This window comes from Dermacentor silvarum, chromosome 2 (genome assembly GCF_013339745.2).
Source record: "Dermacentor silvarum isolate Dsil-2018 chromosome 2, BIME_Dsil_1.4, whole genome shotgun sequence".
Taxonomy (NCBI): Eukaryota; Metazoa; Arthropoda; class Arachnida; order Ixodida; family Ixodidae; genus Dermacentor; species Dermacentor silvarum.
In genome coordinates this window covers 199824488-199839986 of record NC_051155.1, presented here as the reverse complement: position 1 = coordinate 199839986, position 15499 = coordinate 199824488, and the positions used below count along the sequence as shown (strand labels likewise).

At 45.9% G+C, this 15499-nt stretch overlaps 1 protein-coding gene across 1 annotated transcript; it reads left to right on the top strand.

Moving 5' to 3' along the window:
• On the top strand, positions 1–15063 carry LOC119440653 (phospholipid-transporting ATPase ABCA3-like). Its single transcript, XM_037705544.2, has 5 exons — positions 1–348; positions 5352–5539; positions 6981–7154; positions 10395–10608; positions 14761–15063. The coding sequence occupies exons 1-5, from the start codon at positions 1–3 to the stop codon at positions 15061–15063; spliced, it is 1227 nt and encodes a 408-aa protein (XP_037561472.2).
• The last annotated feature ends 436 nt before the right edge of the window (positions 15064–15499 follow it).

Here is a 15499-nt window from a genome sequence, read left to right as displayed (position 1 = left end):
ATGAGCTACGTGACGTCGGGCTACTTGCCAGCGGGAGACATCTTCTCAGGCAAGGAAGTCAAAGCGGACGAAGACGTCGAAGAGCACAAGAAGCTGGTCGCATCTCTTTGCGAGAAGCGGGACTTCACCGCCCACTCGCTCGTCGCCTGGAACCTGCACAAGCGCTTCGACGCGCTGCACGTCGTTCGGGGCATGTACGTGGCACTCGTGCCCTCCGAGTGCTTCGGTTTGCTGGGCGTGAACGGCGCGGGAAAGACCACCACGTTCCAAATGCTTGCAGCGCTGGAAAACGTCACGTACGGCGAGGCCTACACGGCTACGGCATCGCTGAGTGGAAACAAACGCAGGGTGAGCAAGGCGGGGACGTCTAATATGATTAAAGTGAACGCCTATTAAAGATCGACGCAGTGTTGTAGGCGCGTTCCCCTAAAACAGGAACGAAAGCTCGTTCCTTCTCAGTCTTGAAACTAGTTTCCGTTACAAGTTCCTTTAATGTGCTGTCGGATTATCCCGGGGCGCAATAAAGTGAGCGATTTAAAACTCACAACGAACTACGTGTATTATACGAATTTGAAAATTGCCAGCAGCAGATTATCTGGAGATAAAAAAAAGAAAAGAATCGCTCCTAGAGGAATTTTTTCGGGGAGAACCGGACATACTCCAGACATGTCTAACTGCAACTTCGGTGCTCGTCTATTACAAGTGCAACACGCAAGGCTCTTTCCACTTTGGTTTTCAAATGCGCAGTCCGGATACTACGCTTCAGATGTGCAAATAGAAAGTTATTCACATGCACCTACACAATTAAATGTCTTGCACAAAAAACCGCATGGAAAGGAACGATGCACAGGCGTACTGAATTCTGATTAAATATTACAGTTTGAATGGGAAAAAAATCTCCAGAATACATATTCGCAACTTTCTTGCCGTGGCCCTTCGAACCCGCGTACCCCCGGTCCTAATGCGAGCGTCTTAACCACTAGGCTATACTAGGGAGCCTACACAACAGCGCTTGCATGTAGGCTCCCTAGGCTTTACAGCCACGCCTGCAGAGCATGCACTTATGCGAACCATATGATTGAGGTTCGTGCGTCGTCGTCTTCGTTCACAGCTGGCGCGTTCGTACGCTTGTGCTCTGCGAAGTGAAGAGGTTTTGAAAAGAAATCATTATCATGATGAGTAATAAGATAAAAACTTCGCGCGCACTTCTGGAAAATGCTGGGCTACGATCGCCCAGCTTCGCTGTTTCAAGCGTTGTGCGGCCGAGTGCAAGGCTAAGCGTTTTTTCGTCAGCACTTCGTTGGCAGTGTTGAAGAGCCGTTCCACCGAAGCGCTTGAGGATACTGAAGTGTGTTGTACTCGAAGAACAGTTGGTTCAGTCCCTCGAAGTTCTTCTTTTGAGGCAGCGTGTAGTCAACTGGAACCAGCAGGTACCGCGACAGCTCATCCTGTTCCTCGGCTGGAAGGGTTTGGTGCGCGAACGAGAATAAATCTTCCGGCGCGGACAAGGTGGCAACAGCTGCGCTGGCTGATTTGGTCACAGCAGCCAGCTCTGTCGTTATGTTAATGGTCACCTGGCCTGCCGTGGAAAGTTTACAGAAGGAAGGCCGTTACCTCTGCCGTTCCTTCGTAAAGCTAACGAGTTAGCGTAACCATTCCACCGGCCATTAAGGGAACGGAGGCGTTCCTCCGTTCCTCCGAAAGGGAACTAGTTCCAGGAACGCCGTTCAAGTTCCGTATAACACTGGATTGACGGCAGTAGACGTCGCGAAGCTACGACTAGGCTATGATATGCATTGAAATTAGGAGGGGGAGGGGGGATAGCAGTGGGAGGATTACTTTTCACAACATTAGGTGTGGGCAATTAGTTTTAGAGACCGAATTGAACACAAATCGAGTATTGCCAGAAGCGAATCGAATATCGATTTTTCGAATAGTTTCGAATGATGAACAGCCGTTTTCAGTTTATGTAAGGGCCCATTCACACTTGTGAGTCGCAAAAGTCGTGTTGCCGTTCTGATCGCAAAGCGACAGTCGCAAATAGTCGCATTCGTCGAAAAGTGACTTTCGCAGGCCAGTCGCACGCTGCTCGATTTTCCAGCCTTGCGACTGCGAGTCGCAAACCGCTAAACCAATCAGCGTTGCCGCGGAAGTAGCACACGAGATTTTGTGATTCCGGTTGTCATTGCCGGCGACTTCCCGCGAACGGAGGCACGGCCGGACCCACCACTGCCGCCGTCTTCTCAGCGTACGCGCTTCATGTGCGCTGATATGACATCAAACCTGCCGCGACATAGTCCTCTTCGCTCAGGTCGTCGTGGTACATCGCGAACCGCGAGGGACTAGCGCTCATCGAGCTCGAATGCGGGAGACGCGCTCACAGCAGACGAAACGCCCGCAAGCGCGCGAACGCCGTCCTTCCCGAGAGTTCTCGTTTTGAACGAGAACGCGACCCGCAGGTCGCTGAGGTGGCCCTTGCAAGTGTGAACGTCGGCGTTGTCAAACCGCAGCCTGGTCAGAGGCGACTGACGGTCGGACGACCTCTGCGACTCGCAAGTGTGAAGGCGTCCTAAAACGATGTTCACATCCCGGTATTAATAACGCTGGCACGTTTCTGTCACTACACATTATACGTTATGAAGCGTTCTTAATGAAAACCACTAAGGGAGCATTAGGAACACCGAAACACTTTGTCAGCATTGACGAGACTCTTTGGAGAGTGCGAATGATCGCTGCATAGGCGGTAAAGTGTGGCGCTCCACTACGTATTTTTTCATGTTTTAGGTCTATGTACTAGTATACACTATATACTGTACTTGCGGGGATAAAATTATTGTAGTTTTGCTCCACTCTTACGTTGCAGTGCGCCATAGTTGATGTTTACAAATATTCGAAAACTATTTTAAAAAGTTGTCGCAGTTTCACCTGAAAGGCGAAGCATCAATTGCGATAGCAAACTTGTAGAGAGCTATACGGAGTAATGATATTAGCTTTATCAGCTGTATAAACTTGGACATGCAGCAGCATCGGCAACACGCAGAACTGTTGTCGACGCCATCGGCGTTTTGCCCGCGTTCGCTCAAAATGCGTGCGGCGTTGGTGACTGTTGCCGGAGCCTCTGATATAAATAAGCACTGCGTGCCGCAACTAAACGTCGCCTCCCTTCCCTCCCCCTCCCCCACGGCCTCTCGCTCGTCGGAAGAAAGCGCGTTTGCTCTACATACATGGTGATTGTGAAGGAGAACAGAGACGCCTACTTCTGCAGCCCTTAAGCGAGCACGGCGCAGAACGCGCGTTTGTTCTCCGCCGTGCGTTCACTCCCCGTGAAAGACGCGCCCCTCACGCCCTTTCACTCGCCATATACAGCGTTCGGCGCGCGGCGACGATTTCTTCTCCAAATGACGTCATACGGAACCTCACGGCGACGGCGACGGCGACGCCGACGGCAGAAATCTGCTTTTGAGTGTCCATATAATTGCTATCGCAATAAAATCTTCGCGTTTACGAATAGTGATCATTCGATTGTGTGGTAGTGCTTGCCTAGCCCAAATACGTGGCCAATACCTTGCTATAACCAATCGATAGGTAATCGATCAATATAATCAATAAATTCCGGAAAATGCTGGGGATGACTTGGTAGTGCTTATCCAGGCTAGCTATGTGCCCATCAGCTCCGTTGTCTCTTTAACATTGCGCCTCCAGTTCAAGCTAAGCAAAAATTTTTTTTAATTTTTTAGTGTTCGTGCAAGCGCGCTTTGGTCAGGTATTGCGTAGCCAACGAGGCTATTAGAGAAACTTTGAGAGGCGGTTCAAAAGAAAACAAACAGTGCTTGGCGGCAATATTGTTACTTTCATCGCATCCTTGACTCACTAACTTTACACGAGCTGTGAAACACATTTCCAAAATCGCTACCCTGTTTAGATAAGTTCGTCGAGGTACGAATGAAATCTATAGTTTTATACCTTGGGAGTTGGACTTTTGTCAACAACTAAAGCTTCGCCGCAACACAGTGTCATGTCACTGCAAAGGTTCTGTGACAGCGCACAGTGACGTTACATGCAGCTGTAGCATGCGTATTGGCACTAATTATTTTGCACCATGGCTGACACGTGCCAGAACACTTAATCTAACAGAATATTTCACTTTACGACGCGCGGAAACAAATGCATACGTTTTCCGCAAACAAAAATGCGTCGCCCTCATTGAGACGATGATACCACGAAACTTTAGAAAAGTCAAGCGTGCCCTTGATCAGACGCGTGTTCTACTGCATTCGTCATGCGTACATAATGCAGAAGTGAAATGAGCATGCATTTAGCAATTTTAAGCGTCAACAATTCATTGCCACCACTCCTGCTTCCGCCAGTGCAGCAATTCGCGGTGCCCGCAGTCCACAGCCAATGCTCGCACCGTGGCGCCACCATCGCGAGAAAATGGCGGCGCCGGAGAATGACTCTGAATCCTAGTCTCTATTATGGTGGTTATCTATATTCTAGGCACTTTAACACAACTGCGGTGGCGGCGGCGCGTCGCCGGGTCGTGGTAACTCCAGCAGACGACGCCAGATGGCGCGGCGAACGGCGCAGCAAGCTGCGTAGGTTGCTAGGCAACGGCTCAGCTCGCGGTGCGGCCACCTGCCACAGCGAAACGGCGAGAATACGGCCAATGTAGCTCTCGCTACACAAAGTAGCAGTTATGAAGAGAGATGGTGCTCCACTCGGACAGTGCACCTCTATTGTCATCACCCAAGATATCTTGGACGTTCTGGACTCGAGGTGGCAATATTATTTTTGAAATGTCTTTCTTTGCTTCTTTCTTTCCTTCTTTCTTTCTTTTCTTCTTTATTTACTTATTTATTTATTTATTTATTTCCTATTGCTTTTTTTCCTATGGGGGGGGAGAGAGAGAGAGAGAGAGAGAGGGAGGGGAATTCCTGGTGCCACAGAGACTATGGGTAGCTGGAAGCCTTCGAAAACCCGTATACAGTATTTCGAACATGAGTAGTCAATGCAATGGCAGAATATGGACGTATTGAACAGCCCTTGCGTGTAATGAATGTGAAATACTGGTATGTCAGGTTGCAGGCCGTCCGAGGGATACGGTCGTTTTCGCGGCTTTAATTCTGGCAGTGGCAATATCATCGCTGGAGCAAACTGGCAGAAGGGCCGGCAGAAAGACGCAGCGTTTCTTTCTTTTTCATTTGCTTCTGTTACATCGAACCGTCTCTCATGCAGGTCCTTATCTTCTTGCTTTATTTTTTAATTAATTTTTTTGCTCTAGAAACAAAAGTACGCCCTCGCACAGGCTGAATATTTTCGCCAGATCACCGCTTAATTTCATCTTTGTGCAGTGGCAGTCTCAGATCAGCTACTGTTTCCAGTCGGGAGGGCTACTGGACAAGCTCAACGCTTACGAGTACCTGTACCTGATCGGACGACTGCGGGGATTTAGTGACAGCTCCCTCAAGCCCATGGTTGATAGCATTATCAACGTTGTTGACCTGGCAGAACACGCGTACAAGGAGAGCGGTGTGTACAGGTATGCACCACGCGATTTTGAATACATATCCTGGTCGGGGAGAGAATGATGAGCTAGACAACGGCCAAATAAGATAAGCCCTTGGTGTCTATTGCCTCACGTGATCCACTAGGCATAAAAAAACAAATAAAATAAAATAAAAATAAAGTAAAAGAAAACTGGCTCTACGAGTATGCTGCAGCGGTAAATCTTAAGCTACACGACTACTGCTGTTCCAAATAATTTTATTTTAAATAATTTTAGAAAAATGCAGGCTAATGTCGACATTCTATTTCTCAAAAGTTTGACGCTTGCTCTCTGAAGTGCGCGTTTGTTGGTAGCTAAACTTTGGTACAGCGTGTCGTGCGGGTAAACAACGCACATTCAAAGTCAGCGTGAATCCGAAGTTCGTAATTTACGCGTTTATATAAAAACCAAGTAGCCTATGCTTTGAGATTTAATAAAAACACGCTGTTTGTCGCAACTCATTGGATACTTTAATGCTCTTCTACCGGGATACAGAATGGCGCAGTGCGAGTGTCTGAAATTAAACTCACTTTCGTAGTATTCAGTATAACGATTATACGCAATATACGTACTGGGTGACCATATTTAGGTTTTGCAGAATTAAAAAAAAAGAAAGATTACCTGTGGCAGATAGCATAATTCTGGCTACAGTTCTTAAACTGAAATATACGCCGTAAAGTAATTAATTAAGATGTTAATTACATAATTTTGTCAATTAGTTGCTTGTGTGTTTCGATTTCTCATACAAGCAATGTCTGCCTCTTTGAATATTGCAACTCAAGGAATAGAATTATGCTATTTGTCAAAAGTAATTTTTAAGAATTTTGTGGAAGTTAAAAGTGATCACCCTATAAACTAGAACGTGGCGTCAGCGAAATACGGATGCTGTGCTTCAAGTAGGCCACGGTTCATTGAAAATATTCTCATCATCTTTGAAAGGACGGCATATTATGTCGGGCATAGTAAAAAGCGTTAGCCAGCGATGAAAGAGTGTAATTTTGCCTGCAGAATTATAGCCATTGTGGCTTAGAAATTACGTTAAAACGCTTGAACGAAAGGACGTGCCGGTACACAGCACAATTTTATTGCTAGTAATATCTCGCGTTGTGGCAGTGCTTTCTCGTACAGAAGATTTAATTGTCTTTTGAGTTGTAGTACGTTGCGTTGTCATCCTCACCATGCTTTCTATTCAAGTAACATGTAACGTTCATTTTACCTATTCTTTCAGCAAGAAACTTTCGCGACTATCAATTGCGGAGAAACGACTGCTGAATCCCGATACCTGCCTTCCCATCGTCTCAAAGTTCAAGCGCGCACGATGCAAAAATTAATGAAAAAGTGCAGTGTATATAGGGAGCACGTATAGAATCGCAGTCTAAATGGATTATATATACTTTTATTTCTTCCGACGACGATCGCGTTTAATTTCTTGCAGCGGCGGTAACCGGCGCAAGCTGTCCATAGGTACAGCTCTACTCGGCCTGCAGCCGTTGATTTTCCTGGACGAGCCATACGCTGGTGTCGACATTGTGTCGCGGAACAGAATCTTTCGTGCGATCGCTCTCATTAAGAAGCGCTCCAAGAGCACATTCATGCTCACCTCGCACAAGTAAGTCAAATATGCGGTTGAATTTAAACGAGACCACAGGACACTGCGTATTATTGATGGCGAAAATGTTTTTTTTTTTTTTGCCACCGCAGAGTTTAACAGTAAATATTCATGTCTAGAAAGCTATTGCGTTGCTTTCTTACTGCTCTTGCCGTTAGATTCATTTACAGAGCGCATGTCCAGCTAACCTTACCCAAGCTGTTAAAGAAAGAAAAAAATAAGTAAAATAAAACTTACAACATACGATTATGGGACCTACGGCGTTGATCCTTTTCGCCCATTAGGATCATTTTAATTGTGTACTCTTTACCTGCCTAATTGGAAAACAATAATTAACGAGTTGTAATATTTTTTTTCATCCAGGGAGTGACATCCGATGAGAAAGCTCTTATTGCACGCTGATATATACACCCAATTCAGTCGTTTTAGAATGCACTATCCTGCGCTATTTTTGTTTTCCACGCTGTACTCAATGTGCGCGAAATACGGGAAATGTCGCGTGAATACTCGCCCAAGCGGCACGATCAGTGGCCCTAAAAAATGATTTCTAGGAACTCATTCCGCCCCTTCATTGCCTGATTTGGCAGCCGCCTGGTCTTTGTATAGATCGCCATGCTAAACACGCAGCTCACTATCATTGAAAGTCAACAAGTACCAACACCGACAGCTCGCCACTAATTAAGGCTCATTCACACTATAGGCCGACACAAAACCGATTTTGGTCTGTCGACTGTTGGCGACAGCAGTTTACAGGGCGGAAAACGCTGTGGCCAACGGCTTAAAGTAAGGAAAACGCCGTCGCCAACAGTGGGCAGACCAAAATTGGTGTCCTGTCGGCCTAGTGTGAATGAGCCTTTACAGGCGGTTGCAGAGTCGGGATATGAGCGTTGTTGAGTCAGTTCTGGCAAGTGAAGCTGTGCAAGGTTCGTGTACTGGAGCGGCACATTTAGGCTGCGTTCCAATTCTTTCCATCATCGTAGACAGTCTACTTTGACGTCTACGAAGACAGCCAAGACAGCTTCGAGGACAAATAATGGGACGCGTTTCGAGCCGTCTGGAAGACTCTTCTGTGACGTGACGCCACCTCGCGGCGACAAAAACAAAGTTGAGAAAATCGCACATTAGTTCTGTATTTTAAGTATTTTCGCCTGCGAACCTATGAAAAACATGATGTGACTTACATTAAGGGTATAGAAAAGCGTGTCTACGTTTTTGTGTGCGCAGACAACCTTCCCGTCGAGTTTCTAAGCGTCCTGCTCAGTCGCCATCTTGTTAAGACAGGAAAGTAGCCTGCATCGTTCTTGACTTCGGTGCTGTCTTCGCGATGCTGTCTACTTTGACATCTTCTTGAGAATTGGAACGAGTCTTAAGATGGCCGCCGTCCGCTTAGCTGTCTATTTGGCCATCTAAGGCGAGTATTGGACCACACCATTAGTATTTCACGCGGTGCGTCTAAAACGCAGGAGAGATAACTGCGCAGGACGTACTAGATTAAAGAAAAATGAAATTCTGGAGTTTTATGTGCCAGAACCACGATATTATTATGCGGCACGCTGTAGTGGGGAACTCATAATTTTGATCACCGCAGGTTATTTAGCGTGCACATAAATCAGCTTACACAACCGTTCTTGCAGTTCAGCCCCACCGAAATGCGGCCGCTCCGGCAGGACTCGAACCCGCGTCCTTGAGCTCAGCAGAGCAACGTCATATAAGCACTGGGCAACGGCGGCGGCTACACATAAATGTCTTGAGAAGCAATAGCAACTTTCCTATCGAAAGTCACGCACCTAATTAAAATTACGAAACCTTTTTAATTAAGTTTGTCTAATTACGCAGGCCTTGTTGGTGACTGAAGAGAACGCATGAGCGAACACCTTTGATTCCATAACCATGTATTGTAGCACATTTTTTAAACAGATTTACTTATGATAGCTGGGACACACTGTATATGTGAACCGCAGCCTAATGGGTAGTCAGAAGTAAGGGCTGAGGAATGCAGCCCGACTCTAGAACACGTATATGAACTTGTTCCTTGCAGACCGAGACTTGAGTGGCAGCTTGCGTCGATGTGAGAAAGCGGCATAAGAAAGAAAATATCCGGTTCGTCATTACTGGCTGTAAATAACTTCACTGCTCCCGAGTTCATTTGCAAATACATTTAGAAGCCTATCGGACTGAGTCAACCACTCTGCTTTAGCCAAATGATCCAGGAAGACTGAAAGCTATAGTTTAATCAGCCCGGTATCATTCGCACATGCGCAGCCAGCGAATTTCAGCCCATGAAGCCGAATGGACACGCTTATCTGGGCTTCACGTATGAATGCCCTTATTTCTAAGGGCGTTGGATAGGGCTTGCATCGTTGAACAATTTGGGAAACACGCGATTGTGGGATGTAAAGACATGTGTATCTTTCTTGTTTGTTTGCGCTTGCACGCCAGTGAGCTGTCTCCTGTTGTTTGACTCACGAAAAACAATCGAAAAATTGGCTTTCCTTACTCATTCATGTTCGTTATCGCGACCGTGTGCGCACGATACATTTATAAGTTGTCGAACCTGTTTATATTTACGTACTGATATCGAGATACCTAAACAAATAATTTTGTATATAATTTTTTTTTATCCGCGTGAATGCCTTCCGTTGACTCTTTTGACGAAAACCGAGCCCCGTCAAGATATTGTAATTAATCAAGGGCGATACGATGGTCGCAAATAAAACTTTTGACGTCCTGCATTTGGCATATGTCAGCAATTATTTCATTCCAGTAGCGGCCTCCTTGAAAAGTGTATAGCAGGTTGTTTAAATATATTAAACAGAGGTTAATCATACGTTGTAGTATTGGCATACCCAACAGGGTGTAAGTATGTGCTCATATTGAGAAACGTGAGTGGGCAGTTACTTATTGCTTCATCCGAAAGCGCAATTTTACCGTATAACATGACCAGATCAGGAATGGTGTCTTTTGCTCTTCATGTTTCGTAGTAGTTCAAACATGTTCCGCCTAGATAATCACTGGGATCGGTTGGCCGTGAACCTTGAAAGATAAGTACGAATAAAATCGAAAGAAATAATTACGATATACCGTTGCACAACCCTTGAACAGCAGTATTATTTACTGGTTGGTTTAGGAAGCACGAGAATAGTTTCCATCTACGGGTGCTTTGGCTTCCTGATCTGTACGAGATTTTTGTCACGGAAGGCCGGGCTAGCCACTTACACTGGTATTCGTTCCGCAATGCAGTATGGATGAATGCGAGTTCTCCTGTGACCGGCTCACCATCATGGTCGATGGACAGATGATGTGCCTAGGCACACTACAGCACTTGCGCGAGAAGTTCGGCCGAGGCTACCACATGGAGTTCATGCTCAAGCACACGGCGAAGGCTGATGCACCCAGGCTCGCAAGTGCCGTACAACAGCTGTTTCCCACCGTACGGCTCACGGATGCACATGAGGTACAAGGCTGTTTGGTGTTCAGCTTAAGAAAGAATGGCAAAATTAAGAAATCAGCAGTCTCTTGTAAACCCGCAATGCATTCACAGCTATATATAGCTGCGTTGCCTTTGTTCGGCTCGTGTATTACGTATTTCGTACTAAACAGGCGATGGCCGCCTAATTAATATTTGCAAACATTGCAGCGTCATTGTAGATGCGTGCTGTCGAAGTGTATGCATATATAGGACTGGTCTTTTTCAAGTGCTTGATGACATCGACGGTGATCACCGAGAACATCGGTTCAAGTTGGGGAAAATCCAACAACAGTCATCGCTCAAGAATGGAACAAAAAAATCATCTTGCTGTTGCTATACGTGTAAACGGTTATCGCGGTTCTGTCGTTCTCGCCGCGCTTCTTCCCTGCCTTTATGACCAATTTCAGCAGCTCTTGGGAGCACTGTGCATAGCGGAAAGCTACAACTGCTCAGAGCGTTAGCCCACATGTGTATATTATACATGCTGCTCTCTCTAGAGCGTCGCTTAGAGGATAGTCGTATAAATCCGCGTTCATGTTCTGTGCACGAGGTTTCGATGCTCTATGAGCGCTGCTGGTTTCGTTTTTCTTCACTGGGGACTGTAATGCATAACGGATCTCATCTTTGTAGTATAGGAACATTTTGGCATAGACTTTGACTTTGTCTTCTTGTGTATGTTATACGAATACGAAGCGCTGGCAGGTAGCGACTCCCTTTCTCGAGAGGAATGTACGTCAACGTGAAGTTTAGTCAAGCAGGTGCACGGGCCTATAAGGGGGGTGGGGGGGGGGGAGGGGCAGGGGTGCTTCCGTTTTGTTTAACTGAGCGCCGGCGATTAGAGACACAAGGGCTATGAGAGACACTGTCGCGGCATAATATTGTTCATCTAGGATTCTTTAACGGGCACTCAAAGAACTGCACTAGAGGCTTTTATTCCACCCCCATCAGAATGAGGCTGGAGACCAGGAGTATGGAACTCGTGGCTTTGTGCTAAAATCAAGATGTCATAGCCATTGAGCCACTAAAGATGGGGCGCCCCTCTTGCTGAGCTCGAAATCGCAGAGGGTGTTACCAGTGGCGTAGCAACTTTTTGTCAGGGGGAGGCGGGCTCACCTTGGAGCGCGGCCTCCTCGTTGTAGAATTTGTCGACGGATCAAATACATGAATAATAACTGCATTGTAATTGCCAATGCCATTGTATATTAGATGCTGCACACGGATTATTAAACGCTATACGCACTGTCAAGTAAAATATGTATTTTTTCATAAAAGAATATATTAGTATGTCCCAAAAATTGTGGCAGAAATACTCGATATCAATGCTTCGCGTTATTTTTTGTTTATTTATTAAGTAAAGAAAATATCACACGAACTTTAGAACTATATCAGTTCGAAACCAGCAAAGCAGTGCATGTAGCTGATATTAAAAACGTAAAGGCCATGAAAAGAACAAGTTGAGGACAATTATTTTGATGAATCTTTGTCATTCAAGAACCTTGTTTACATTTTTGTACACGTGCAACGGCCAGGGAAAAAACTTCATTGACACTGTCCTTCGTTGCAATAGATTGCGCAGGAGCAGCTGTTGCCGGTTGTGTATTGTAATTACACTGATATTATAGTCGCAACAGTGAGTACATATAAAAAGCAGGAGTTCTGCAAAATATACATTAGAAATGCGAAGATAGAATGGAATGTACAAATGTGAAGATAAAACTTGATAAAAGTCAAAAAAGTGCCGCTGGAAACAAAGTTCACTGCTGGTATATATACCAAAAACCTCGCAACAAGATATTTAAATACACGTATAAGTCTCCAATAAATCTACGTATTTAAGCAAACGTCACTGTATATAATGCGTCAAACAAGACAAATAAGCATGTTGCGTAGTCACAGATAGTAAACTTTACGCATAGAAAGACAGCCGATTCAGGCAAGAACAAAACTACGATCGCAGAAATCGTGATATGTACTTGGGCCATGCGATGGTCGCGGCAGCACCATATGGGTAGAATAATAGAGGAGTAATGAAGAAATCAGTACGAAAATATGTAATTTAACTGCCTGCAGAGCAGCAACAAATATTCTGCACCCAAAATTAAAGGAGGGTATTCCTTCGGTTCAAAAAAGAAGTAAAGACAGGTAGCTATAAAGGAAAGAAGAGGCCAAACGAAAGCCACAGATGATGCGGCAAGTTGAACTACCCAATATCCGAGTGTGTTTGTTGGGAAACGCCACGTGGGCCGGACTTTCAATGCGCAAGGTCGGTAAAAATTGGTTATTGATGTCCTCATAATTTTGATCATGATGCTAACTGTTAGAATAAACGGCGAACATTTATGCAGTTTTAAAAGCTAATGAACAGTCATGCGTTTTCATAATTACGAGTTTATGTACCTGAAGGAACTGAGCTTTTTACTTGCATTGATTTTTGCTGCTTCGCTATCTAAAGGACTCGGCGGGGAAGTTTAGCGAAGCGGTCAATGACTTCGGACACGTTGATGCCGACGTCTATGTGGGCGTATAGAAGCGCCAGGCTAACCATGCGTTCTTCAGACATTGTAGAGCGCAAGTAGTTTTTTAGTAATCTCAGGTTAAAAAATATTCTCTCTGTGCTGGCAGTGGTCACTGGAAGGGTGACTGGAATCTGCAGCAGTTTGTACACATTTACATAGAACCTGCCGTCGCAATGAGAGATGGCATCTATTCCGGTGCTACTAAAAACACTCCTTTGATGTCGTTGGCATCCTTGTTTAGGTACCTTGCACAAACAGTAAGCTGTTCGATTCCAGCAATATCCGTCATTTCGTCAGCAAGTAATGCTATGGAGAAGCAGCCTGCATCGTTTACTTTTGCATCTAGGCTTTCTTTGATAATTTCACCACAAATTTCTATAATTTGGTTTTGTACATCAGGGCTTAAATACGAGGCATTACTGGGACAACTTTCCAAATGGTTCTTGAGATATGTATCTCCACAATCAGCTCGGATGCGAATGAGCGCTCTGGAAATACCAGTATTTTCAGCGGGTCTTTGTTTATATCCATAGGACCACTGTCCCTATGGCCACGGAGAGCCAGACCTTGTCGCCCACAAAAAAGAACTGCCTCAATAATAGGCCGTTAACTTTCTTTCATTTTCTCTTATTTTACTTTGCCTGCCCTGGTCCAGCTGATCGATCACATAGAGCGCTCTTCCTGAAAATGTTCGGAGAAAATTATCAGCTGCCAGCTGACAGTCAGGGTGATATTTAGTATTTTCGTGTGTGTGTGGAAGATTGCGAGTGCGTGCTTCCATTTCAGGAACGGCTTGGACACGCGAGGGCTCCCATGCGCGCATGTTGGCCAAGTTTATAAGAACTATAAACCTATAAGTTCCAGAATTGAAAATCTAAAGCACGTCTTTGGAAATATCAGTGCACGTTTTGCGTCAAAAGTTTATGAGAACTTTATACCCATGAAGTTTCGGAATTGAAATCCATGCGCTCCGTATATTCCGCGGCCGCTGCGAGTTGCCGCAACGCGCCCGCTCGCTATCAAAAAGCCCTTGAAAGTTTGTGTTCGGATGGGGCTCCTTGCGTTATGTGACTCCAGGTGGTTGGGCGTTGCCACGAAATCCAGCCCGAGTTGGCAATGTGCGAGCAAAAGTGTATTTTCGGGCGTGAAAAAGACATTGTAAACAAAATCCAGAATGATTCCCGGCGGCGGTGGTTGTTATGGTCGACGATGCATGCCAGCACGAAAAAATTCCGGGGAGGGGGGGGGATTACCACATCCACAAGGCTAGTGCAAAAATATTCCGTGAGATTTCATCATAATCATCATCATCATCAGCTTATATTTTATGTCCACTGCAGGACGAAGGCCTCTCCCTGCGATCTCCAATTACGCCTATCTTGCGATAGCGTATTCCAACTTGCGCCTGCAAATTTCCTAACTTCATCATCCCATCTGGTTTTCTGCCGACCTCGACTGCGCTTCCCTTCTCTTGGTATCCATTCTGTAACCATAATGGCCCACCGGTTATCCATCCTACGCATTACATGGCCTGCCCGTGAGATTTATATATCACCAAATCACGGTTCGCTCGGTTGACTCGCCTATATGCACGTGCGCTGTCTCTTTTGCGTGTTTCCAGAACGTGCTGTCCTATCACTTGGTGGAGCGCATTCCCTGGAGCGAACTCTTCACCAAGATGGTTCAACTGGACACGCAGTTTCCGCTAGAGCACGCTCTGGTTGGAGAGAATACGCTGGAACAGATCTTCCTGGCGTTCGCCAAGGCCCAAGAGCGGCGCGGCGTTCCGATGAGCTACGTCTTCCAGGGAGCCAGAGTTCCCGCTGTCCCACAAGCGCAACAACTTGGCGCACAGGCTTATCCGCAAGCTATACCAGGTCTACAAGCCGGACCACCTGCCGGCTCAGCTGCCAGCGCTCGGTGACGCTGGGCCGCTGTATCGCATTCACCGTCAAAGCATTAGTTAGCTGCCACGCAAATGCGTGTTTTGTATCGAGAAGCTAAAGGTGTTCTCTGGAAGTATACTTTTTTACCAAGACCCCGTATGAGGCGTGCTCTATGTTCTCTTTGTTTAGTCGGCTTTAGCTCGCATATAATATTGGGTAATTATGAGCCATCAGCATAATATCTGAGCGTTACTATATCCACATGGCAGCTAACAGTACTAGGGCGGTATTCTGTAAGAGTCCAATTACTGGACTGTCCATTTCGACTGTCGCTGATTGGCTGCTGCTTCACGTGCAGGAAGGACGACTGGCTGGCACCTACCTGCACGTCAAGCAGCAGCCAATCAGTAACAGCCGAAATGGACAGTCCACTAATTGGACTCTTACAGAATACCGCCCCAAGCTGTAAACGTC